The following is a 26,569-nucleotide window of genomic DNA, read 5'->3' on the forward strand; positions in this document are numbered from 1 at the left end:
ATCTTCGCAAATATATTTATTAGATTTTGTTAGCGGTTCTACGAGTGTCAATAAGTTTTTCCGATATAAAAGTCGCGCTATACATTTTCACTGTTTTTGCAACTTATTTCGTTGATGCTCAGCTCCTATTAGTTATAGCGTGATATTGTGTAACCTTCCTCGGTAAATGGGCTATCCGTCAGTACAATAATCTATCAATTGGAATCAGTAGTTCCTGAGATAAGCGCGTTTAAACAAACAAACAAATTCTCCAGCCTTAGATAATAGTATAGATATATAGATAGTAAAAAAATGTGTTTTAATCTGAGGTTTCAATTAAAATTTGATGTCAATAATGAATGCGATTACTTATTCATTTGTAATTTGTTTATAGTTGTTAGCTGCCATTTTTTATGAATTCAAATATTAATCTTCTCAACTACACATCGACTTATTATTATTATTATTATTAAGTAAAAGATAAATGTTAGCATTATTGTTTTAATGAAATATACATCTACTGGTTAGCGCCCAATATAAACTGATTGAAACAGAATGTTCAGCAGTCTTATATTCAGTGGTGGACTTCATGTGGTTGATAATGATAAATCAGATTGTGTTCCACTTCTGGAAGTATTCAGATTGTGTATGTAGTAATGCAGAATTGTATAGAATTTCAAGCATTCTGGATTAAGACTATGAATTTTATCCCAGAATTCAGACGTCCTTCCGTATGTGTAAACCCAAACGAACTCAGCTGTGACGTAAAAATTTTTAAGTCAGCCTATGGATTATCCTGAGGGATTATCGAATCACTAACATAATCGGTACTTATGTCAGTTTGACAACTTTGGCATTTCCTTCAGCAAAATTACCATAGTCGAAAATAACTACATTCAGTTTAATATCATCATCTATCTCCATCCCTTTTATTCATGAAGAAAAATAAAATAACCATCCTGCCTTCGCGAATTCAATCAAAATCTGTAGCTCTAAAATTATAGTAGCAGGGTGGGTGGTCGAAAGCCTTTCACAATTTTTCGAAAGTATCAGAAATGGAATTGTTTGTGTACTTATCATAATTCTGTATTGATTGCCGGTTAGAAATAATGTGAATATCTAAAACAAGTCTTTCATAATATGGATAATATAAAGTGGTCATTTTAGTAAAATTTGAGTGTCGTGCATGTAAGTTTAGATTTCAAAAAAGCTTACGACGTTTTGTTATCTTAACGCAGCTCTAAACGTGGACAATCCATAAACTTTATATTGAACACATTGATCGTTATACGGCTGAGGAAGCATCCCGGAAATTATTCCAGAATCTTACATAATGTGCCAGTAGGAAATATAACTACAATCTATAGTATTTTCTGATAGGTAAGTACATGTCTATCATATTATTTATTGTAATTATCTTAGTAGATATCTATGCTGTTCGCCTAGTTCACAGGGTAATATGCACTTTATTTGACATAAATAGCAATCAGTGAATATTATATTTACAACTTGTTGAGGAAATCATGCTTATTAGAATCTTATAAGAAGATATGTAACCTGTTTCAATTAGTTCTTATGAAGGAAGTTAAAATTTGATAACATTAATAATCCTATTTAGGTTTTGTTTCTTATCTTCTAATTAGTTAAATTCATAATAATATGGATAATTATTTTCAAAATAAAATTTCTAATTTATGTTATATGTAATATTCATTATTTTTGGAAATATTTAGGTAAATTCACCCATCCTTTACACAATTATTGACCCTCATGTGATGTATAGTATAGAAACAGGAATAAATTAATAATGCTAATATAAATATATCTTTATGCAAAATAATATGTATCTCAGTATTTTTAAGTGAATAAAATGAATACTTACAATATCTGTCTTGTATCAAATATTAATTTTATAAAAATTTGATACAAATAATTCAAATTCTCTCTTATTATTGTATCTCATGCATAATTTAAAAATAGCATGAATTATGTTAATCAAGTTTATAAAATATTATTTATTTGTAAAATTTAAACAAAAATACTCTTAAAGAATCACTTATACTATCAAAGTAGAACAACAGTTGAATGGACTATTAAACTTGTTTAAAAAATAGTTGTCCTAGGTCCAAGAGGGAATTTATTAAAACAGTATTATTAACTGGATTTAAAAATAACTCAAACTATGAAATATATATTTACTCTTTTATGAATTAAAAACTGCCAGATTTTTGGTCCATGCCAATCTCATTCTCTTTGATAAAGAACAATGATTTATTTACTTGTAATAAATTTGATTCAAGTATTCAATATCACTGCTCTGCCTACATACTTCACTCTAGAACATTGCATGCTTACACTAATAATTTTATTTATATTATACTGTAACTGTTGTGATGACAATGTCTTTTCAACACAAAAGTCTTTCATACTACTGTGTTGTTGTAAAATAGACCCAAATTCTTTTATGCGAGTGACCTACAAATTTCCATTTCTCTCAGTCAACATTTATGAAGCTGAGTGCAAATATTATTTCAACATATTGTAATTTTACTTAGTATAAATCAAAGTTTATTGTTACTACTAGTATTCATCATAAAAAAAAAAAAACTTAAAATGTATGAGATGACATGAATAAGACTTAATATATGAAATGTTTAAAAAAAGTTAACATAGATTAATATTAAAAGATCAATGTTTAAAGCCCTACCTCCAGCAAAACAGTGCACTAACTTTATATTGAGAAGTTATTTATATGAAATTAATAATACATATTATTTAAAAACAAATTATACATTGTTTTCTTGCAAGATATTTTCTTTAGTAATAGTTTGTTTATTACAGATTTTCAAAATATGGATACTGTTCTGTTAATTGTGTAACATAAACGCCACTCTTATTATTGGTTTTGTACATCTCTACCTAAAGTACATCATTCTAATTTGCAAACATTATTGGATAGACAATTTAATAAGGAATATTTTTTTCTCAAAAATACCTAAAACTGATTTTTTATAGAAATTATTCATTAATCTTTGCATACTCCCACATGTAACTCGTGGGTTGTTAAGTATGAATTGAATTGCTCAAAGCTGTTTGCTTGGGCGAGGCCTTAAGCATAGAAGTAAATTTTTAAGGCCCTTTACCAAGATAAGTAACTAAAAGTTTTGCACCATGTGAGGTGTGGTTCCATTATAATTACTTAACAGCGATAATTAAGGTCAGAAATAGTTTTTTATTCCAATGCTACTGTTTGAGAAATTATCAGTTCCCATTACTTGGCATAGAGCCATGCAAGTCTAATTTTATTTTTTGTATGTCACTTAGATACTGACATAAAAAAAATTAAATTAAGCAAATGTAGTGTATGGTTTCTATGGCAACTATTGATTTGTATGTCTCTGAATTGTCTAATATCTTTGTTACATAACACAGTTTTTTACACCTCTAGTTGCTATTTATTTTGTACAAACCATCTGCAATGTTGTCATTAAGATTTTGGGTATATTGTGATAACAGTTGTATATGTCTTAAAATTTCTTATCTCATAGTATGATTATGTGCATCATAAAAGTCTGATGTTAAATAACCTGATAAGTTACTGCATTCTTTCCACTCTTTAATTTATATGTGTAGGTTGACAGCTTGGAGAACTGTAGGTATACTACTTTTAGGTCTGCCTATCCTTCTGTAGTTAAGGCTGTAAATTTTAATGAATAGGTGTTAAATTAAGTTATTTACATATCTACAGGTTAACTATAGAAAACATGCTTTTTGTTCATTCAGTAAAAATAAGGCAAAATAACTTTAATTTAAATTAGATAACTGTTTTTTATACAATAAAATTACATGAGAGGTTTGAATAAAAAAATAATACCTAATACATGCTACTTCTTTAGATAGCTATTTAAGTACTTATATAATTTTAGACTCAGAAAAAAATCATGTTACCAGGAATATTAAAACAATAAAAAAAACCCTACAAACCTAAAATAATTAAGCTATACACACACAAGCAATATAAACATTCCAATTAATGTTTTTTTTATCTTTATAATATACAAATTAAATATTTTTTGGAGTTAGTGCCTTATTATTGTCAGCTAAGCTATGTAACAAAACAAATATATAAAAATTATGTTCACAAGTCGAAAGGTAGGAGCTAGGTACTTAAGAAACCGAAATCCCAATTTTTATACATAGTTAATGTCCAAAGGAAATAGCATGCCGAACAAATCTAAAAGTTATTACACTAACAGAATATTGCTTTTGCCCGTCGCGTAGTCGCAATCTTTCCTGTACTAGATGATTTTACGTCAAACGTCATTTGAATACCTACATGACCATTGGTCATCCCATGTTTCAGTGCGTTATTAAACATATATTATTATTTATGCAGGCTCTTTGTATGTCATATAAATCAACAGAGATTGATATAATGTACCTTGCCTTCTATATTGTAACCAATTTAAATCGAAGTCAATAGGGTGATTTCGTTTAATGTCTGGAACATGCTTTATTGACGTAATACTGCATATTGTAGTAAGTAAAGTATGTATATCAAATACATCGTGATAACTGCCGACTATGTCCTAGTAGGCTAAGCTATTCCCTTTCTCGTCCCAAACATGTTTTGGTAGATACATACAGTGCGGTCAGGAGAGCAATTCCCTTATCCAATTCCAAACGCAACGATATAAGTTTGACCGCACATTACTACATTGGATGCGTTGTCGATTCCTAAACTTTACACTGCCGAATTTGGTTCATGATGACTGTGGCACAAAAGCAACGTGGCGAACTAAGTAATTGCGCTACAGAGGCCTAATGAAATTGTCAGAAAAAAACATGGTCCTATCTTATTCCTCATTACCTTCCTGAATATTGGCAACTCCCAAGAGATCACTATATTGATGGTTGTAAATTCTATCACGTTTTACCTTCAGATAAACACATTGCCCCATTGTAGAGATTTATATAAAAAAATACGGATAAGTGTGAGTTGGACTCAGACATCGAGGGTTCCGTCCAAATTTGTAGGTAAGGTATTTAAGTACACAATATAATATGAGTACAAACTTTACAAACTTAACTTTTCCATTCCATCCCTAAACACGGTTGTTGCACTTACCGCAAAAAGTAAGTTTGTAATAATATTTTTTTTTTTTTCTTAAAGTACCTACGTATTTACGGCTATCAAATATTTTCCTTACATGTGCTATACGACATTGCTCTTTGCCGAGTTTCATGATTATAAGTCAATGGGAAATAAAACCTTGTAGGTTTTGATTCCCTTGTGAAATCGCAAAATATGCGACATAAACGGTAATATTTTTCGATCGTGTTTACTTACAAGTTTGGTTTTTTACAGTTGTAAGAGACTATTGACCCCAGCATTTTATACACATTTTTATTTGATACCTCTACCCGTTCTATAGAATAAGGGTCTTGACAATCAGTTTTTGTTATGGTGTTTGATATTGGTAGTAGTCGTATGCTGCCTCAACATTGGTTTGGCTCCACATAATTAACTCTGTATAACTAACATAACTCTGTATTGGACACGTCTATACCCGAAACCTTTAGCTACCTTTGGGTAAATTATTGTTCAACATTGGAACTCCTCAACTATACTAGTTTAGTAATATTTGGTCCTCTAACTGGTACTTTTTTATACGACTGCCATTTTTTTTTTTATAAATCACCAACAGTCCATTACAGACTGTAGATACTTCGCGCCTCCATAATCACCCACGACGCCGTTCACTGCAATCAACCTATTGACATAGATGTGCGCGGTTGCATGTAATATTAAATGGCATTGAATAGTACAAATATATTAATAAACAGCGCGGGCTTTAAGGAGCAGTTGTTTTCAACGGATCAACGTACTATGGGAGTACAAAGCCCTTTCAGAGATAAGAGTACAGCAGCAGTACTCTTTTAATCGCATTTTTAATTAGTAAGGAGTACTTACTACTTACATTATAAAACAAAATGTTTATTATGATTGCCTCGGTGACGGAGTTATGTAGCGTGTGCGGTACGACACCGCTCCTCAGAGCGGTTTAAATCCCGGGTCGGGTAGCGATATTGATTTGTTTTTGCTCAGTGTCGGCCGGGAATCTAGAATTAGTGTCCGACATGGCGATAAGCTCGCGTCCTATCACATTGTAGGACGGAACACAAAGGCGAGAAATAGGTGCCCTAGTTGCACATTTACCTACCTGTTCAGGGACAAAGGCGTATGTGTGTATGTACTATCATAGATATGTACACATAAAAGGCTCACGAATTTTCTCCAACGTTGAATTTCATCCATTAATATTCGCCTGGTGTCACTCGCTCAACTACACCACTACTTTAAGTAAATATATAAATTATAATATAAATTGCAAGCGGATTTTTTTAAATGTTCCCATTTTTTATCACTTAAGTAGGTCACATTCATTTTACTCGAGGCCAAAAAGACAGGCAACACTAATTAAATTGATAAACCAGGAAATTAACACTGGCCATCACAAGAATATCGACTCGAAAAGCACTCGTAAATATATTTTATTGCAATATACTTGCATACTTGGCGTTGGTCATCATATCCAGTATACACAGCCGAGTCCATCGCGATTCGCGACGAATTGAATAATCTCATAATATAGTCTCAAAACAACTAACGATTTTATTCTTTTGATTTCAAATTTGTGTAAAAAATAGAAAACGTAAAATCCAGTATAATAGGATTAGCATAAGCCATAGCTCCTTAAAAATATTTGAATTGAGTAAAGGTCATGAGTATTTCATATTATGCACTTGAATATGAATTATGAATTCACGCTCTTGGACCTCAGGTTATTATTGTGAAATAAGGAACCTTGTAATTTGCTGTGTATTCTGTCTGCTCTAGCTATTTATTTATTCACATAAAGTTATCACGTTTTCTATTTGCATAAGATATACATATAGTTGAAGAAAACCGTAACAAAGCAATTCATTTGTCCTGACTTCTACGAACTACAAGCTGAAACATTTCCATCGAAATGAGGTTCGGTGTTAATTCGAAAAATTTTTGTTGTTTACAAGTAAGAAATACTGGTTATGTGTTCGCTTTATATTCGAAAAAATAATTCAATCTAATGTGAGATGAAACCTTGCCCATTATGAGACTGCAGCTTAAACTCATATGCGATTTTAATGTTACCTGCAATTTACTAATGCGTACTACAAACGAATTCAAATTCACATATTTGAAAACAATTGCTGTATTTGAAAGCTCATGGAGGTCTGCTGAGTAAATGTTTGTTTTCATAACACGAATTTTTCCATTCAGCAACATGTTTGAAAAAGTGTTTTGCGCAAACCACACATCGGAGTACAGTGAGGGCAGATGGGCTGACATTTTATTGTTATTCATTAACACCTAGTATAGTAGATGTCAGGATCATAAGTCGTAAAATGTTCATCATGTTAAACACATTGACACAACTCTTGTATCAAATAGAAAGATATTTAGACATAACGTAACAATTTTCATAAAACCCGTTACAATTATTAGTCATTCACACGTCGTCAGTTACTTTGTCGTAGCGTTTCATATTTTTAGTTTAACATTTACAAGTGTTATTACGGGCAGGTCTATTTTATTGAATCACTCGAGCGACCTTCATCCGGCCGGTGTTGAAACTTTCAAGCCGTGATCGGCGTGAATCAGACTCAACTATTAGTTCACGTGTTCGCACGCCTGAAATAGTTAGTGCAGCCGAGTAATTAGTAACGTGTACATGTTATGTAGACGAACTTGGCACCTGGACAGTGACTAAATTAATATTAGGTCTCGGGTACCTAGTGTTTGAGTGCCATCAATGTTGGAACGCGGAAAGTAAACGGCCCTTGTAGTGCACACGTGACATAATACAAGTGTTTTTGTAAACATTTGTGTTTCGCTGATAAGTAGAGTGTTGTGTTTTGTTCTTTGATTGAAAACATTTCTAAAACGCGGTGGATTTGCATCGATATAAACATAAGTGAGTATCTTATTTTTCTTCCCATGATTTTAATTGAAGTATAACAATCCTTGTTACATTGCCAGTGCTAGAGCGGATTGCTTTAATAATATCGCAGAACACTATTTGGAATTATGCGTGCGATTTCATTAAAGCATCACGCTCTAACTCCGAACAAGGTAACTCAGCGTATCAAAGGTCGGAGCAGCCTGCAAGAATCACAACTCGAAAATCGTATTGAATTTTACTATCAATACTTTTTTACATTTTAAATCCATAGATTTTTATTACTGCCACAAAAATGTGTGCGTTGATGTGCTTTATAATAATTTATTTAAATATACAGGACAAATTAAACTACAAATATTATTTTGATATTAAAATACATAGTATATTTTGTTACCGAATTATTACAATATATTTTAATGAGATCAGCACTGATGCAAGATTGTTCCACTAACATAAATACTACTAATTGATCATTAATGTTTCCTCATGCGTGATTGAATAATACAATGCTGATTTATCATAATTATTAACTATGGCACACGTTACGATGTTAGTTTTGTACATAACACGTAGAAATTTTGCATAGTTTACTACTGTGGTCGAAAATAAAGGAATTTTACAATTGAAGATAATAATTTCAAAGATTCTATAAAACAATTTGAAATTCTATAAACAAGGAGCGGGTTTATTATGGCAGACACTTTTTTAAATATTTCTTCTAAGTAAGGTATACCAAGAATTTTCTATTACAGCATATAATATTGATAAAGGAGGAAATAGGTGTGGAGCCTTATGTTGTAGTCAATAATTTGCGGATCCGTTGTTCAAATATTTATAAAACCAATAAACATTGATTTGATAATTACTAATAAATTGTGATTAGACTTTAACAAAATATACATTTCAAATTATTTGAATACGAAAATATGCACTATTCAGTGGCAACATGTAAAACGCACGAAATTATTGTATTTATCATACATACTAAAACACTATAATTATAACCAAAATCCAGCAATTAATAGTCAATCTACAGTGAGAACTCTAAAGTCTAAAACAGGTTATACCTTTATATTGCACCGCGTATTTACAATGGTCGTTTTTAATAACAATTAAATATACGGTTAGTACTAAAACTGAACACCTTACTCGCGGTACTTGTCCCTTATAATCTCTGCAACGATGTCTCTGGGCAGCATTGTTGCGCTTGCTGTTTTTGAAAGTGCTACTTTGGCGCTCCTGCCCGGCCTCCTGCTGAAGTACACGTAAACGTTGTACACCAGTTGTCTCGTGTCGGCTGGTAGCTCCACGCGGGAATCCTCCGTGCCATCGCCGCTCCTGCCAGTGTACAATCTTCTCCAACTAAACATAGTCCATGCGGTCATCGCTTCGTCTCCGTATTGCGCCGTTTTGCTTAATAATAAGAAGCAGTCTTTACAAAATATTTGTATGTGCAGCATCCACGCATACGTTTTTTTTTAACTAATTTTGTACCATGTTTTTGTGGGAAAGTTGTAAATTTTGAATGTCGTGATTTGTTTTCACTTTTATTACGCTGTTTTTGTCTGTTCTACGTTTAGCTGTCACTCTGATCACGAAGTATTTGTCACAACGAGCATTTACGTAACAGTTTATCGAAAAATAATTTTGCAAATAATTTGATTGTGGGTTTGAAAATAACCGTTCAATCGGAAAGATCCCCGTCAACTGCTAGCATAAAGACCTGTGGAGTCCACGTTCGCAATCTGGTCACATACACGAGACTAGTCGTGACATCCGTTGTGTTACAAACTTGATCGTAATGCAGCGAGCATAGAAAATAAGCTTCAAGTGGAACGAAACGATACAACTTTGCATGCAAGCTGGCGCACTTCGACAACCTTGGCTAGAGATACTACGATATATATCCGTTATGAAAAATTAAATTGCACATCAAAGCGACGCCATTTATGAATACACCGTTGCTTTGTGCCTAATTGTTCTTTTTGTCTTTAAGTTATACATGAACGAAATAATAATAGATATAGACAATTAAATGGTACTGTTATAATAATTCTTTGTTAATGTTGCCAGCAGTAGCGAAACTCATGAACTTTCTAATGACAAACATCTAGCCAGACATTGATGAGTCAACTAGGATTTCTCTCATTTACTAGTCGGTATAAATAGATTTATGTGTAACATAACGGTGTACAGTCAAACAGAATAGCGGTTGGCGGAAATAGTTGCAGAATAGACAATAACACTGGACTAACTCATTTTACGCTTGCTGGCAGCGGAACAATGTCACTGTCCTCGTTGTCGATAAAGTGGCGCTTCCGTGCAATTCACAGATTTTAATCGCTATTTAATTGTCTTACACTTTAAATACAAATACAGTTAAACAAATCAGAAGCTAAAAGCAGATTTACGTGTTTCATAACAGTAAAAAGACCTTTTAGTTCGACTGCGCAAAGAAAACGGAAATCATTTTTGGGTTATGGACATAACATCTAACTTTCAATATGTTTTCCTATAGCGCTCTGTGAAATGTCGGAATGTCTGTCACCATTAACACTCTAAAAAATATACATAATGAGCAAAAGCCTGTGTTGATTTTTTGTATAATGCGACGCTTTCTTGTGAATAATGTGCAATCGAAAATCTTATTTAAAAGATATAATCTTTTGGCTCGTCGGGGCTATAAAAGAATAAACTATCTAAAAGAATAAATAAGAAAGATTTCTAAAACTGCTCAAATAGTTTTAAGTACCATATTAAAATTTTAAGGCTCTGTCTCTATTGTATAATCTGCATACATATTCCCCACTTCAAGGAATAGGTATGATCTAAGGAGGATGTATAACTGTATGTGTATGGATGTATAATTTATTATGAACTGAACTTTGCAAGCGACTTCGCACCCGTGAAAGAGTTTTTCGTTGATAAAAGTTCCCCTGCATATTCTTCCGTGATAAAAAGTAGCCTATGCCCTTCCTAGGTTGTCAAACTACATCCATGATAAATTTCATTTAAATCCGAGCTGTATTTTTTTCATTTGGCCCGCTTAGACAGATGGACACGGGAGGGGACTTTGTTTTGTAATATTAAAAGATATGGCCTGATAATTTTTTAGAGAATTTCGGCTGTGATCTGACACAGCATTTTAGTACATACTCATTTTAGGCATGTATTATATAAAAAAAAAAACGGGTTATCACATAAACGAAATATTCATTATACAATATGTAATATAATTTTAATATTATTAATTATGTTCGTAAGCGTATCTCTTCGATGATGATATGGGACTAATTGCAAATGGTATGTCCACGTTTTCAATGTAGTAGTAACGGGTATTCATATATTTCTAGATGACCCCCTCCACCAAAGATTGCAAACCTTTGTCGGTTAAAGTGCGACTATTTATGAAAACATAATAATGTGTCTGTACGTGCCATCCAGGGCCGCGCTTAGTTAATCGGGCGCCCCGTTTTCATGCGACATTTTTAGGTCCCAATTATGTTCTGCTTGGCATACATTCTCAATATTTCCGTGCCCGACATATTTTATCACCATGTTATTGGTACGCCATTCCTGCCCTACATCATTACAGGAATAATGTGCGAGGCGACATAACGCTAAATATTTGGTAGATTGCAAAGTTACGGGCAATAACGTAGTTTATAGGAATGTAATAAAGCACGCGGGCGTTGTTACACGTCCTTCGCCTGTTTGTTTCATTGATGTAGTTACGTTGCGTCATAGTTCCACGATTTCTAAATTTGACTTCAAAAGGTTAAAAAATGTTTATGACGTTTCCCTGATAACTGCCGGTTCCTTGTCTGGACTGGTCGTCGTTATCGGCCATATTGAAATGTAAAAAAGAAGGTTAATGTGACTCACGGGGTGGAAAAAATTTAGATAGAGATTATTACAAATACCATTTGAGTATGCACTGTTTGATTTATGTAAAAGTGAATTTAAACTCAAAGGCAATCTCTACTAGTTAACCTGGTATTAGTATACTTAAGCATATTTTCACAGAAATTATGATTTATAATTTAAGTGGATCCTAATCAATATTTTGTGTCTAATTATAATCTATGACTTCGATCACCCCGTCACATATACGTCACATAAATAAATATTACATTCCCCAAAAACAATTTTTCACGACTGCTAGATAAGAAGGAAGTTCGTAATTTTTTTTCATATCTAATCCCTATCTCACCAAATCGTGATCCGGTATTAATGATAATATTTATACATTGATGATTAAGATCTAAGTACTGGAACAGGAAACTTCGCATCGCGATTGAAATATTGTAATAGTAGATAAACATGTTAGCTTAGTTTTTCGTAGTTCTTAGTTAGTTTTAGTTGGCTGTATTGATTTCAATGCTGTATTGTGGCTAACACAATTACACTTATTAAAGTGGACATATGAGACCAAACATACTGCCTTAGGGTGTCAAGAACATTAAAGTGTTACGGTAGACCTTTATAATTCAAAGTTCTTGGTGTTGCAATCGTGTAGGGGCTGTCGAGTGTCGTGACGCTTCCCATTAGGTGAGCAGTTTATTGGTTTTACCATTTATTTTTACTTACATATGTATGAAAAAGAAAAAAACAGTCTGAACTGTATTTTGTTACTTAAAAATATGTGTGCACAAAACGCGTACAAAAACGCGCGTTGTGGGTGCGTAAAATATCCTACATATTCTGCGTGGGCACTAAGGCCTACATGCTTCTTTATTTTAATGTTTGTAGAAAAAACTGATACGTTAAGCAATAACTTAAAATGTTAAACGAGGAGATCGTAATGTGAGTGCCGAATCAGTGTACAGTCACTTCGTTTGGTATGTTCCGTATGACTCAGAATTAATGTAATGATGAGTCAGTGAGACATGTCTACACAGCTAGGGAAAAAAATAAAATAGCACTTATTCAAGTACAAATAGGAAGCATAAGGAAATTAAAATGTTATGTAACTTAACGTCTTATTTTATAGAATCTATATTATAGAAATCTAATTAAATTTCCTAAAAGAATTTTGTCGTTTGGCCAACGAACCCAAGTAATAGTTAAGAGTATACTTTCTAAAACATTTTCAAGTTTGTGTAACATTTTTGTAATGTAGGAAGAAATGTAATACGTGTAAAAATCTTCAGTACATGCTTACGTTGCTAATAATAATACTGTTGTACAAATATAAACCTTTTACCAAATGTTTCGCAGCCATATGTTCCACTAATAATGAGTTCTCTACATTTTGCACCTGCGTCCGTCCTACTCGCACGTGCCTATACCAGCTGCTGTGTAGGCGCGTATATCTTGGCATTATACTCCTACAGTGGTAAACAAATGCAACATTTAACAAACTATATAACAGAAATAGAAACTGGTTTAAACACTGCTGAATAGAATTCATTGTCGAAAATGTAGAGCAATTAACTTCCATAAAAGCTGTTCAATTATAAGAGCTTCATTGACTCGTCGAAACAGATTATGGATACATCGAATTCGAATTAAAGACCGGCTATTCGTATGATGATCTCACCAGTCGTCAATCTTGACAATGCAAAGGACCGGTCGCTAGCGCGGTGCGGGGCGCGACGGGACGGGGACTTCGCTGCAGGGTTTCGTCGATTCACGGCGCCGGCCATACGCTGAACGCACCACAGTCGGTAGTTGACAGTTGGGCGCTTAATGTGCAGCGCGCGCGCCTCATCCGGGAATTCCAACATTCCCCAAAAACATTAGCCAACATGGATTTTAAAAAGTGCATTAAAAACAAAACAAGTGTGATTATGAAACGCGAAAATATGTGTTAGTTCAGTGTTCATCACTCGCTACGGTCCAAAGAACAATGCTGTGGGAAAAAATAACGTTCAGCTGGCATCGGCAGTCGTTCCCAGCTACCTACCTAGCCCCTCTCGCCCCGCGGTTCGGGTGCCGGGTTCAATGCGCCTCTCTGCGTTTATTCATCGTTTGTGGGAAAAGTTGACCCCCATTTTAAAAATTATTGTTAACGAATTCACACGAATCGCGGTGTAACTACTACCGCATCTTAGAAGATCGCGTCATTGCCCGCCGTGTTGTGTTTATGTTTGACAAATGTTGCAAAAACAATCGCGTGGACAACTCTCTAACTTAAATTCATTATTTTATTTTGTAATATTACGTATAAATTTAAGTCCTTACCTAACGAGGCACCAGCGGTAGTTGGCCTTTAAGTAGTTTTTCATGCGCCATCTGCCAAGGTTGCTTCATTCGGCAGATCAAAACTATTTGTATTGGGCTTTGTCATGTTTGCCGAGTTTCAACACCGTCGAAATTATTATCTTGTACGGATAGTGTTTTTATCAAAAGAGGACAATATCTACCTGTTTTAAACAACGTGTTTCATACCAGTGAGTGAGCTTCTCGGATGGTTAAATTAAATGTGAAGATGTGATTGCCTAATTATTATTTTAAATCCACGGCAAGTGATTATGAAGTGTGAATTGTGAAGTTTTGGTGAAACTTGTGTTGGAATTCAGCAATAATGGGGAACCAAGGATCGTCACCGCACGAGCCTTTAGACCGCGCACAAGCGGCGCAGAATGTCGACTTGAAAATGGTATCTATACTCATTTGAATGCTTCATTTACAATTCAGAATCCAGCACTTGATTCATTGGCTAGTGACCATTATGCGATTATGCTACGGTTACTGTTTATTATTCTTGCTTAACACGAGCACAGACTATAGACGTAAGACATCCATGTGCGTCACTGCTTTGATTATATCACGTCGCAAAGAAACGGCCAGGAACATTATGCGCATTATTATCTACATAGGCATATCTATCTATTATATAAATAAAAAAACGTGTCTTATCAAAGATATTATTAATTCAAAGGGGCGTATTTGATAATAATTTCTGATGATTTAATGTAACACTACCTTTCATTAGCCTTATAAAACTATTGTTCACAAAAAAATTATATTACATGAAATTTTACTAACGATGCTTCGGAATTAATATAAAAATAATAAAAATTTTCCTAACTTGTCGTCCTTGGATACTTGGAGCTACGTCCTGTCTCGTTTTATTTTACTGTTGAGGGACGAGACGAGCATAACGGTCGCTTAATGGTAGAGGCACGTCTGGTCAACGCTCATACATTTTAATGTCGTTCAGAATTTTGAATTAAAAAAATATTTCCTGATATAGTAATGCATTGGTTATTCTGAGAATTTACGAATAAGAAAATACCATTCCATGGAGTTAATCAAATATAACTTAGTTTCATAGAGTCTCTACTAAGCCTTAGGAGAATGATCTATCAAGGATGTAACTTTTTCGAGGACTGAAGTATTATACAAAAATATAATATACTTAATATAAGAAAATCCTTAAGGTTTTTTTTTTTTAAATTATGTCTATTATTATCGTTTCTAAACTATAATGCATAAATTAAACACAGCGGTAATTAACAAAATATTTTCATCACAGGAAATTTTATAGGTCTTATTTATGGAGTTCGTACGTAGGTACTTACGCATTTTAACATTCAAGAATATTTAGTATAGAATACTGCAAATGATTTACTGTAACAAAGAAATTTTATAAGTAAAGGAGAATTCATATTATTAAAACGAATAACCAAGTTATGTTATCAATTAAGTTCCGGGTATTTTCCTTAAGGGATAGCCCGTAAAAACAGTTGAAAGCTTTAAGTACCTTGGCCATATCGTCACTTCCAGTGCAAGGGACGATGCATATATTGAACGTCAACATAGGGCTCTCTGTATTGTGGGCAACATGATTGCAAGGAAGTAAATAAATCATCACCTGACGTGAAGTTGACACTTTTTAGATCGTTTTGCCAGTCGTTCTACACGTGTCAACTGTGGACTAATTATACAAAAAAGTCATATGGCGGTATGAAAGTAGCCTACAACAACATCTTTAGGCATCTAATGGGTCTCAAACGCCACTGTAGTGCTTCTGAAATGTTTGTGGGGGTGGGTATTGATACATTTTACGCGATACACCGAAAACGCACCGCGTCCTTTATGGCGAGAGTTGCCTCAAGTAAGAACTCCATTATTATGAGTCTAGCTGATAGGCTGATGATGACGGCAACGTATCAGCGCTGGGTGGAGATGACCTCCAGACTATTTTGGTTATTCCTTTTTTAAATAAAGTAAGTTTGACACTAAAATAACATTTTTGTGATATGGATCATGGGTCTGCAATAAAGTTATTATTATTATTATATTATTATTATTAAATTTAAATCCAAGTCACAAAGTATATACAAACTGCAGTAAATATTAAAAAAGATGTACCTCCTTTGTTATGTTCCCGTATTATTTGCTGTATATTTACCTACTGGTTGCAGCTTTGTTGCGGTAATGCCGAACGTACAAAAGAAATGACCCTCGTATTGACTAGATGTGACTCTCCAGCACGGATTTGTGCAAGTGTTGGCACGGAAAATACACTAAACGGGCGTAGTTTTTGATACACGGCCAACAGACAGTCATACAAACTCAGATAAAAATATTATTAGCGATATATTTACTGAAACTTTTCAGACCCTTAAAAATTATTATACTCAATGTAACAAATCTCAATGGACTCTTAAATTTTTGGCGGGAAATCTGTTTTATTATATTTTTTTTTCTTTTGAGTAAAATTTATTATTACGTTGTTTTTTTTCTTTCATTATTGTTGCCGAAAAGAAATTAAATAAGGTCGATTAAGATGATCTTTATTTGCTGTATGCAATTCAACTTTTTTTTAATCGAATATTAACAACCGATGCAATGTTAAATTTACATCATTAATTTACACTCCGGTTGGTATAGATGTTGGGAATATTACGTATTCCATTATATAATGTAGCATATTTTTTAAAACATTGAATATAAAAATAATTGCTGAATATCCTTCATTGATAATATGACAGTCGATAATAATTATTCGATGAGCAAATAAGTACACGTCCCATTTTTTATCACAACACTAGCATATGGCTCGAGTGGCTGGATGAAATGCCGGTTTTCGGGAATGAATAAGAGTCCCCTTATCGATTACAATGACACATCTGTCCCGATTTTGCATCCTGGTCCCACGTTTCTTTGGTATTGTGCAATAGAGCTTCAGCATGTGTGCGTTTATAACTTATTTAGAGTGCCTAATTTATAAGTACTAGAGCAGCCGTGCTCAACTATTTTTATATGCAGGCCATAAAATAGTCTTAGTATAGGGCATTGGACCATAACGTAAATTAATTAACTTCAGTGCTTAAAAAATTACGGTTTTGTATTTTAATTATTTAAAATACAAGATTTTATTTATTTATATAGAGTTAGTAGGTCTATGTAGCTCAAGCGATCTTGGTAAAACAATCTTTAGTTATAGTGAGATTTTTTAAGTCAGATTAGCTAATTGCAAACTCCTCGGCCCGCAGATTGAGTATACCCTGTATTAAAGGATACCTATCACAGAATCTAAATATAAGGTCTTTCGATATCTTACTGTAAATATATAGAATTCAATTTTTTTTAATAATAATTATACTAAAATATTTATGTACTTGGAATGAACATGTATTTTGGCAAAAGATAAGATTATCTATATGAAAAAACAACATCATTTAAAACACTGCGACGAGGCCATTGAATACAAATTACTGATACTATCAACTAAAATTTAAAATGCTAAGGTAAGTACATGGAATGCTGGCCATTTCCGTGAGGAATTCTAAGTAGAGGCGTCTGGTTTTCCCGGCAGAGCGGCGTAAAGTTAAAGTACGAGTACTATAAATCACATCACGTGATATTTTTTTTAGACAAGAAAGGAAACACGTGCAAACAAATATGTAGATACTATTTTACTGCACATACTATACAAATAATGTCTGTGCAGAGAGAGACCTGTCGCATTATACTTATAGGATAATCAAAAGAAATCAAAAGATTTTTTTTTATTTTACCCTTTGTTGAATTTGGTCTATACTAACGTGTATACGCTCCCCTACGCTTTTCAATAAACAATAAGATTATTGTTAATGCGAGTAGTTAGTACAGCGTACTCTGGTATGAACTAAGACGAAGAATAAAATTATAAATACATATTTCTTTTTAGCCTATCTTGTGCCATAGACCGGTCTATTTATTCGATAATTATAATTATGTCGCCTAACTAAGACTACTGAAAAAGGTAATTAGACCATGTTCACCAGCTCATCGAGTGAACCGACTGTGTAGACTAAAAATATCTTCAGAATGTTAAATCAGCTTTACTAAAATTAATTTTATACACACACACTCAGGCCTTTATTCTCGAAGGAGTAGAAAGATACGCAACTGGTGCACCCATTTTCCGCCATGTGTATTCCGCCCCATAATGTGACAGGAGGCGAACCTATCGCCATATCGTGCATAACTGCCAGTTTCTGAGCTAATTCTGAGTAGAAAAATCTATATCACTTTACCTGACGCGGGGATCTAACCAGAGATCTCAGTACTGCAGTCGTACCGTAATAACTGCGCCAACAAGGCAGTGAAGTAATTTTATGTTCATACAAAAGCCATAATAATGTTGTAGAAAATGAAATATACGCTCAGGATATAAATAATATATTCTGGTTACAACAAGCTAATTAATTATATTGAATACTGGTTCCCCAACCGATTCGGTTGCCTCAAAAGTCCAATGTCGGTAGAGCAGTGACACTTTGTAATTTTCCGGGATGAAGAATACATATCTCATAATATTGCTTTAATTTAAAGCATGATCGATTTTTATTTAAATCCATTGATTTCAAGTTTACTTTGAACAACCAACTATGTAAACTCTCACATTTTTAATATCAAATAAAATTCGGAAGACAGAAATAATTACTTACACGTTTGTAGTGAGCGAAGCATAGTATAGCCGCAAACCAGTTTGCGGTAGATTTTCAATTAACTAATTGTAATTAATTCGATGTGTAAATGTATCACGAGGATGTTTGTAGATTCACGCATATAGATTCTTTCGAGCTGAAGTTGTGGCAACTAGGCTTTCGACTTGGTTCTTCCATGATCTTTCAAATAATAATTTGCTCTATAACAGTCACTAACGACAAACAGAATGATTACAAATATTTTGTTTAAATCTGTTACTTAACCAGTGTTCAATAGAGATAAGTAGTTGAAAGTTAGTCGAAATTTCATAAGAAATGTTTTATTTTTTCGTCCATTGAAATTAGCATGTGATAGAGGACATAGATAAATCGTATATGAAGAACCACAATATACATAATCCGAGTTTAGCAAATACTTATCTGCCTAGTGATTTTTTGACATGACATTTAATATGAAAAGGGTGATAAACGAAAATTTTGCTTCGTTTTCTACAATTTTAGTTCACTAGTTAAAAAGCATAACTAATTGCCATTGTAGAAAAAAAAACTAGGCTTTTATAAAATTACGTCTAACTCTATATCAATTGAAATACTCAATGTAAGTAGGTAATTCTACGTAAGTATAACTTATGGATGTAACAATAGTTCATCTCGAATATCTGGTTTAAGGTAAATGTCAAAGGACACAACATAGTAGTTGAATGTGAATGTCTGTTTACAGAAATCGTCAGTGCGTAGCTCGTTGAGGCGAGCGCGCGCGGGCGCAGCGCTGTCGCCGCCGCGCGCGGGCATGGAGAGGTTGCGCCGTTCGTTCCGCGAGTCGTTCCGGCGGCGCAAGGGCTCGCCGCCCGAGTCCGCACGCCCGCACCAATGGCACGCCGACGAGGCGGCCGTGCGCGCCGGCACATGCACCTTCCCGGTCAAGTACCTCGGCTGCGTCGAGGTGTTCGAATCCCGGGGCATGCAGGTCTGCGAGGAAGCCCTCAAAGTGCTTAGGGTTGGTACACTTTCATCGATGCTACAAATAGTTAAGGCGATTATAATGTAATTACCTGTTTATTGCTTACAAAGAGCTAGGGGTGATACAGCACGTATTACGATTAATTAAATTAAATTACACTATGTTCATGAAGATAAATCTGAGGTTAATAATTAACTACTTACCCTCTTTTGCATCAACCCCATTTTGTCTATAAGTGCCGAACAAAGGCATTATTTTGAAAATAACATATTGTTTACTTTTTCTTGCATTCAGTGTAGTGTATAGGTACCTACAACTAATATGTATATTTCAATATAAAGACCATTACTTACAAGAGAGTAGAGACTCGTTGAGATGTGTCGTTTTGCAAAAAAAGTAACACAAGTCTATGAAATGGACAAGTAATCTTTAAAGCTCTCAGTGTCGATGAACTAAACGACCTTCAAGAATACCGGTTGTTAATAGTCCTACACGCTCAAATGCTAGCTTTTTTTTGCAATTTTATTGTTCCTTGCCAAATTAATAACTTGAAAGAATTTTGCAGACAGCTTGATATTGGAATAGTGTTTAATATTCTTGGCAGTTGCGTCTCTTTGTGTATTTGCAATGTAAATTAACGGTAATGTAAATATATTTGATAGGAAAACCGCATTATTTACAACATGTTTTGACCTTCGTTATTGTCGGTCTCGATTATTGCTAAAAGACTAAGATCATTAATTTTAAACATATAATACGCTATAAGACGTATCAGTTGATTATAAAATCTGTCTTTGTTCAAAGGATATACTCCTATACGCATCTACATTTTTTTTTTTTTTTTTTACGTAGGTAAATCGTCAGTTGACTAGCTCCCGCCTTGGGATGGGCGGGAGAGCGTGTCAGACTTTTACTGACTAAGAACCTACGGTGTTCCCATTCTTTGCCTATGTGCCTAGGTCCAAGATCCGGTGGCATTGAGACCTAGGCAGGCACCGGCCCATACGCATCTACATCAAATGGTTTCATTATATTGCACTGCAGTAAGGGTCACAATAGATATTTACGTTGCCGTTTGTTGTATCGTACTTGAGTCTAACATTATAGCTGTATTATGTACACATTACTTGATGATTACAGTATAAGTAATGTTTACAATATTATGTTTTAATAAATTTATTTCTAAATTATTAACAGGAAACAGAAATCTAAATAATGTTTTCTGAATAATGACAATTTTAACTTAAACCGTAATATATATATTTTTTTCTTATCCCTTACAAATTGTTTACCAATGCGGCGAGTACAAATTGCCAGTTATACAAAAAAAATAATGTTATAAAAATGTTTTCAGAATTCCCGCCGGCGTCCAGTCCGCGCCGTTCTTCATGTAAGCGGTGACGGCCTGAGGGTAGTCGAAGAAGAAACGAAAGGGCTCATAGTGGACCAGACTATCGAGAAAGTGTCGTTCTGCGCGCCCGACAGGAATCACGAAAGGGGATTTAGGTAACTATAAACATTAAATGAAACCCCACAAGCGGGTTATCTAACTCCTTTCTGCAGGGGTGCGTCCTAATGAGGTCTGTGCGAATGTTATGTAACTTCCCCGTATTGGATTCGTTTCGCTGTATTTTTGAGTAATCTGCGGTTTTCTTAGTTTGTGTGGATACAAGCGTTTTATTTATATTATAAGTGTATTAGTAAACAATTGTTTCCATGAAATTGTTGAATAATTAGAACAAAGAAAGAAATTAATTATAAATGTAATATTATAAATGAACTTTCTTGCCAATGTTGTGATACAATGTTTTTTTTTTTACTGGGATGGTATAAGGAAATCCGCAACCATAACAGGCACTGAGAAAATATCTTATGAACCATAACTTTTTTGGAAAACCAATTTTTGCACGAGTAAAGTTTAGTTAATAAAATATTACTTTTATTAAAATATTTTTAAAATGTAATGTCGGCAACCTAAATCATTACTTTACACGTGATGTACAAGTATATCGATAAACCTATAAACTAGCCGTTTTCAAGTGTATGTAACTCTATATTAATAAATAAAGCTGAACAGTCTGTTTGTTTGAACGCGCTAATCTCAGGAATTACTAAAGCGATTTTAATTTTTTTTTCCTTAATCTGTTGCTACATTTCTACACTCCCGAGAGTTATAGACTACTTTTGATCCCGGCAAAGTTTTTGACGTTGGCTAAGAGGCAGACATAAGCCGTCGCCCCGCTTGCAGCTACATCTGCCGCGACGGCACGACGCGGCGCTGGATGTGCCACGGGTTCCTGGCGTCGCGCGACAGCGGCGAGCGGCTGTCGCACGCGGTGGGGTGCGCGTTCGCGGCCTGCCTCGAGCGCAAGCAGCGCCGCGACAAGGAGTGCGCCGTCTCCATGAGCATCGACGCCGCCAGCCACGCCTTCACGCGCCAGGGCTCCTTCCGCAAGTCAGGTCGGCACCCTACATACGATATACTAAAATATACAACTCACCCAGCATTATTACGATAAAAAACAAAAATTAAAACAGATAATTAGAGCAGTAAATAGCTGCACCGAGGTAAATAACAAGGATTTCACGTTGAAATGTTACTTGTTTTTAGCGTTTTTATTTTTTGCCTCTAAATTTGTTCTCAAGAGTATACGAAGGGTTTGGAATTTTGCAGATAACTTATTATTTGTGATATAATTTTTAGTTATAACATTGGACTTAAAATGAATCCTTATTTAAATGATTAGTGTACTTGCGCCTAAACCATTAACACAAATTTAATTAAGCTGTTGGATTTCCAACTTAAATTGTACTGCTATTGTTCAGCTGTAAATTAGTTATTTATACCTATGTAGAAAGTGAAACTTAAAATATTATGTAAACAGCAAAAGCAATAATATAAATGCAATGTTTGCAGGTATGACGGCGCGCCGCGCGTCGGAGGCGGACGCGCCGAGTGTGCCCACGCCGCCCGCGCAAGGCAACGTCAACAGCGCCGTGACGCCCGTCGCCGCCAACACCGCCAACACCGCCAACACCGCCCACCTCGCCAACGCCAACACCAACAACACTGCCAACACCACACGCGCCGCGCCACACAACCCGTTCGCGGTGGAGCGGCCACATGCCGCGCCGCATCTGCTCGAACGACAGGGCTCTTTTCGCGGATTCGCGCATCTTAATAACAGGTAATTACCGTAAATAGGAGCGTAAAGTTTAATAAGTAAGATATCTAGAATCAATTCTTTTAATCACTTTATTGATTGTTCATTGAATGAATATTATCGATTACATTACATGCTATAGTATAAATGTGTCGCCTTTCCAGTTCTCCATTCAAGCGTCAAATGTCGTTACGAATCAGCGAGCTACCGTCTAACTTGGAGCGACAGCGCGCGGGTCTGGGCTCCCCTCCGCGTTCGTTCCCGCCTGCGCCTGCGCCGGCGCCCAATATCACCACGGTGCTGGCGATGGCGCCCGCTCCAGCTCCCACTCCCGCATCAGTCGCCGCGCCGGTCGCCGCTATCGCTCCGCTCGCTCTCACTACTGCTACTTCACAGCCAGACAATGCGTCCGAGGTAAATTATACACATATTTTATCATACTCTATACTAGTGACAGAAGTGATAGACTCGGTTTAAAAGGAAATTAACAAGATTCGTTTGGTCTATACCAACCAGTCACTATTGACTGCTTTACCGTTTAATAATAAATAAAATTTGTGACTGTAGTAATACGGCAGTGATTCATAATATAATGTCCACTATTAAACAGTGTTCATGGTAATCGGAAAGTGCAGTAAGAAATGATATTGTGCAGATGGGTGGCGCGGCGGTGTCGGCGGTGTCGGCGGTGTCGGCGGTGTCGGACCCGGTGGCGGCGCTGTGCCGCCAGCTGCAGCTCGGGCTGCGCGCGCTGGCGGAGGAGCCGGTGCCGGCGGGCGGCGCGCTGCCGCACCCCGACGCGTGGCTCGGGCGCGTGGCGCGCGCGCCGGCGCTGGGCGCGGCGGGGCGCGCCGCGTCGTACGCGGGCCACTCCGCGCCGCGCACCACCAACCCCTTCTTGGCGCCGCTGTCGGACGCCACTCCGGCTCCGCTCTAAACGGATCTACACCTACTTGATTACCTCTCGATGCGTTCCCGACTTGACGACCGGCCCGGATCCTCGAACGAAACGCATAAATTTCGTGCGTAAGTACGCCTTCGATGAAAACGCATCAAGACTCAAGTCAAATTTATAACACTACGACACGGAATATGGGAACCGGAAATTGCCCTCTTATATTATATTTTAGGAATAACTTTCGAAACGCACTATTTTACTTGCAGTGGATGGCCGCTGTATTTTTTTCACCACTCATAGCAGATAGTGAAAACTATACTAGAATCCACGTAGTTTCCGTGTCTCTGTCCGCAAGCTTTATTAGCGCGATACGTCGCCGTTACCCCTATACTGTGTTCTCATGTTCCTATACTTAATATTACTTTGTTGCGACGTCGATGCGCAGTTTCGTTTTCGCGTCGTATCATCTACTTAACTTTTGCTACGTTAATGATGAGTGAAGTTTTGAAACTGCTAAGCTGGGTTAATAACTGAGTTAGGGAAATAATATTAGATGTTACAATCTCTGTTATTATAAAATATGTAATGAATTTAGTGGTAAAGCAATGTGCTTAAAAAATCTAGATAAATTGTGTGTCGAGTTACTTGATGAATGATGAAGGGTATTTTCGTGCATCTCTATTATTTGCAGATTAACATAAATAATATTATGTTTAATAGAGTATAGCGAATATGTGAGTGTAACACGCTTAAGATGTCACGCAAGATTATGTTGTTTCGAATGCGTTGCTTATTATGACCATGTTGTGGTGACTGTCGTGTTTAACTCGACAGTTCACTCCCAATTCTCAATTATCGACGTCAAATTTTATTGATTTCATTAATGACGTAAAAAAGGAATTTAATTGGTTTATAAAGGGATTCAGACCAACAGTTAAATTTATGTATATCATGTGTATACTCGCCACTGTTGGGACGTTATTTCTTATCTATTTTGACTCACTCAAATAAAATAGACTATATGGACGAGGAAATTATTTTTGTAATTTATTGTACCGGTGCCAGATACGAGTGATGCCGCTTCAAGAGAACTATTTATTTAGAAATTATACATGTTTGTTAAACTTGTAGTGTAATTAATAGTATGTACTTAACACGCACCGTGCTTTTGCGCTGCACATTTTTACTACACGATTTCGACTTATTGTATAATATACGTAACTAATTAATTCATGGTGAAAGTGATTCGTCCATGCAGTATTAGTTGGGCCGAGTGCATTGTTTACTCGCAGCGCGTTACAGAACAAATGAACAATGCAGTATTTTCGTATTTTTATGTAATTATAAGATTTTGGACATATTCTTTCCTTTTTGTATATGATTGTAAATTTGTAGGATACTTATTATCTCTTTATATTTCGTTGATCTGTTTTTTTTTATACTTTTTTAAAATGATAGGTGTTCGGGTCGGTTATTGCTAATATCATAATATCAAATATGTCTTAATCGGTACCTTTGCTTAGTTATTTTAGTGTCGTGTTCGTTTTAATAAAATTATAGGCATAACTCGCTTTTTATAAATCGTTCAAATACGACTTCTTTTATACTTGAAACTTTTGTAAATGTTTTTACGGTTTTCATATTCTTTACAGTGGGACACTACCTAAAATTATAAAATTTAAATGATATGCAGTGTCTGTTATTTCGAATTATTTATAATGTACAAACTAAATATCTTTAATTTTTAATATACGTATCATTCATGGAATCATTTCTTGACATTCCAGGTTGTACTTTTAAATTTACTTGCAATAACTTAAGTTCAAATAACACGTCTTGCTAGCTTTGCATTATATGCACGTGTACTTAAGAAATATATACACTTATAAAATAGTACTTAAATTATCTTGTGTATAATGTGAACAAATATACAATTGTATTACGTACTTAGCCACACCATTGATTAAAATTAAATGTATCCAAATAGTCAGTCATTATTGCCGCTGACATTAGCAACTGTACCTACTCGTAAATAGAATTGATTTTCATGTGGGATGTTAATAAAACTGACATGCCGAGATCTAAATTATGAAAGTCGCATTATATCATCCGGAATACCTCAAAAGGTAAAGATTGAATCCGTCTTAAACAACAAATATTTTTTTATTTTAATCTTGTAAGGGAATATTGATGTATCTAAGCGATCGTAATGACTGCATTTGTATATATAATATGTATAATAATATATAATTAATGTGATATTGTGAATTCATAGAATGTCTTATTATAATATGCACATAAGAATTTAAAATAATCGCACCAAATTGTTAATCGCTGTTACTTATATACAAAGTACATAAACTATTAGACGTACGAGACCGAATGTCATTTTGAAGTAATATATTCTCGTGTGCTTATTGTGATCCTATATTACTGGACTGTACTTAAATATAAATACGATGTTGTTTCGAAATTATTTGTTGGGTGTTATTTGTATATTAAACAGTGATTTATCTTCGTCGAGGTCATGTAAATATCAACGCGTATTATGTAGATATTTTAGATAAAAAGAGTTCAAATATTATGAAACATAATAAATTGTTTAGTTGAAAAGTTGTATTATTTCGTTGGTATATTGATAACCTTTAAAATTGTATTTGGTTATTTTTATA

At 35.0% G+C, this 26,569-nt stretch overlaps 1 protein-coding gene across 3 annotated transcripts; it reads left to right on the forward strand.

The window, feature by feature from the left end:
* Positions 1-961: 961 nt before the first annotated feature.
* On the forward strand, positions 962-26,510 carry LOC115440459 (protein numb). 3 transcript variants are annotated; one of them, XM_037442526.1, is made up of 7 exons: positions 962-1,359; positions 19,596-19,871; positions 21,190-21,341; positions 22,084-22,295; positions 22,753-23,023; positions 23,164-23,413; positions 23,655-26,510. In XM_037442526.1, exons 2-7 carry the CDS (start codon positions 19,665-19,667, stop codon positions 23,934-23,936), a joined length of 1,374 nt encoding a protein of 457 aa, XP_037298423.1. In that variant the 5' UTR covers positions 962-1,359; positions 19,596-19,664; the 3' UTR covers positions 23,937-26,510. The 3 variants fall into 3 exon arrangements, with proteins under 3 accessions (XP_037298423.1, XP_037298424.1, XP_037298422.1); XM_037442527.1 differs by lacking the exon at positions 962-1,359 and adding an exon at positions 7,704-7,997; XM_037442525.1 differs by lacking the exon at positions 962-1,359 and adding an exon at positions 13,618-14,589.
* The last annotated feature ends 59 nt before the right edge of the window (positions 26,511-26,569 follow it).

Source organism: Manduca sexta, chromosome 24 (genome assembly GCF_014839805.1).
Source record: "Manduca sexta isolate Smith_Timp_Sample1 chromosome 24, JHU_Msex_v1.0, whole genome shotgun sequence".
Taxonomy (NCBI): domain Eukaryota; kingdom Metazoa; phylum Arthropoda; class Insecta; order Lepidoptera; family Sphingidae; genus Manduca; species Manduca sexta.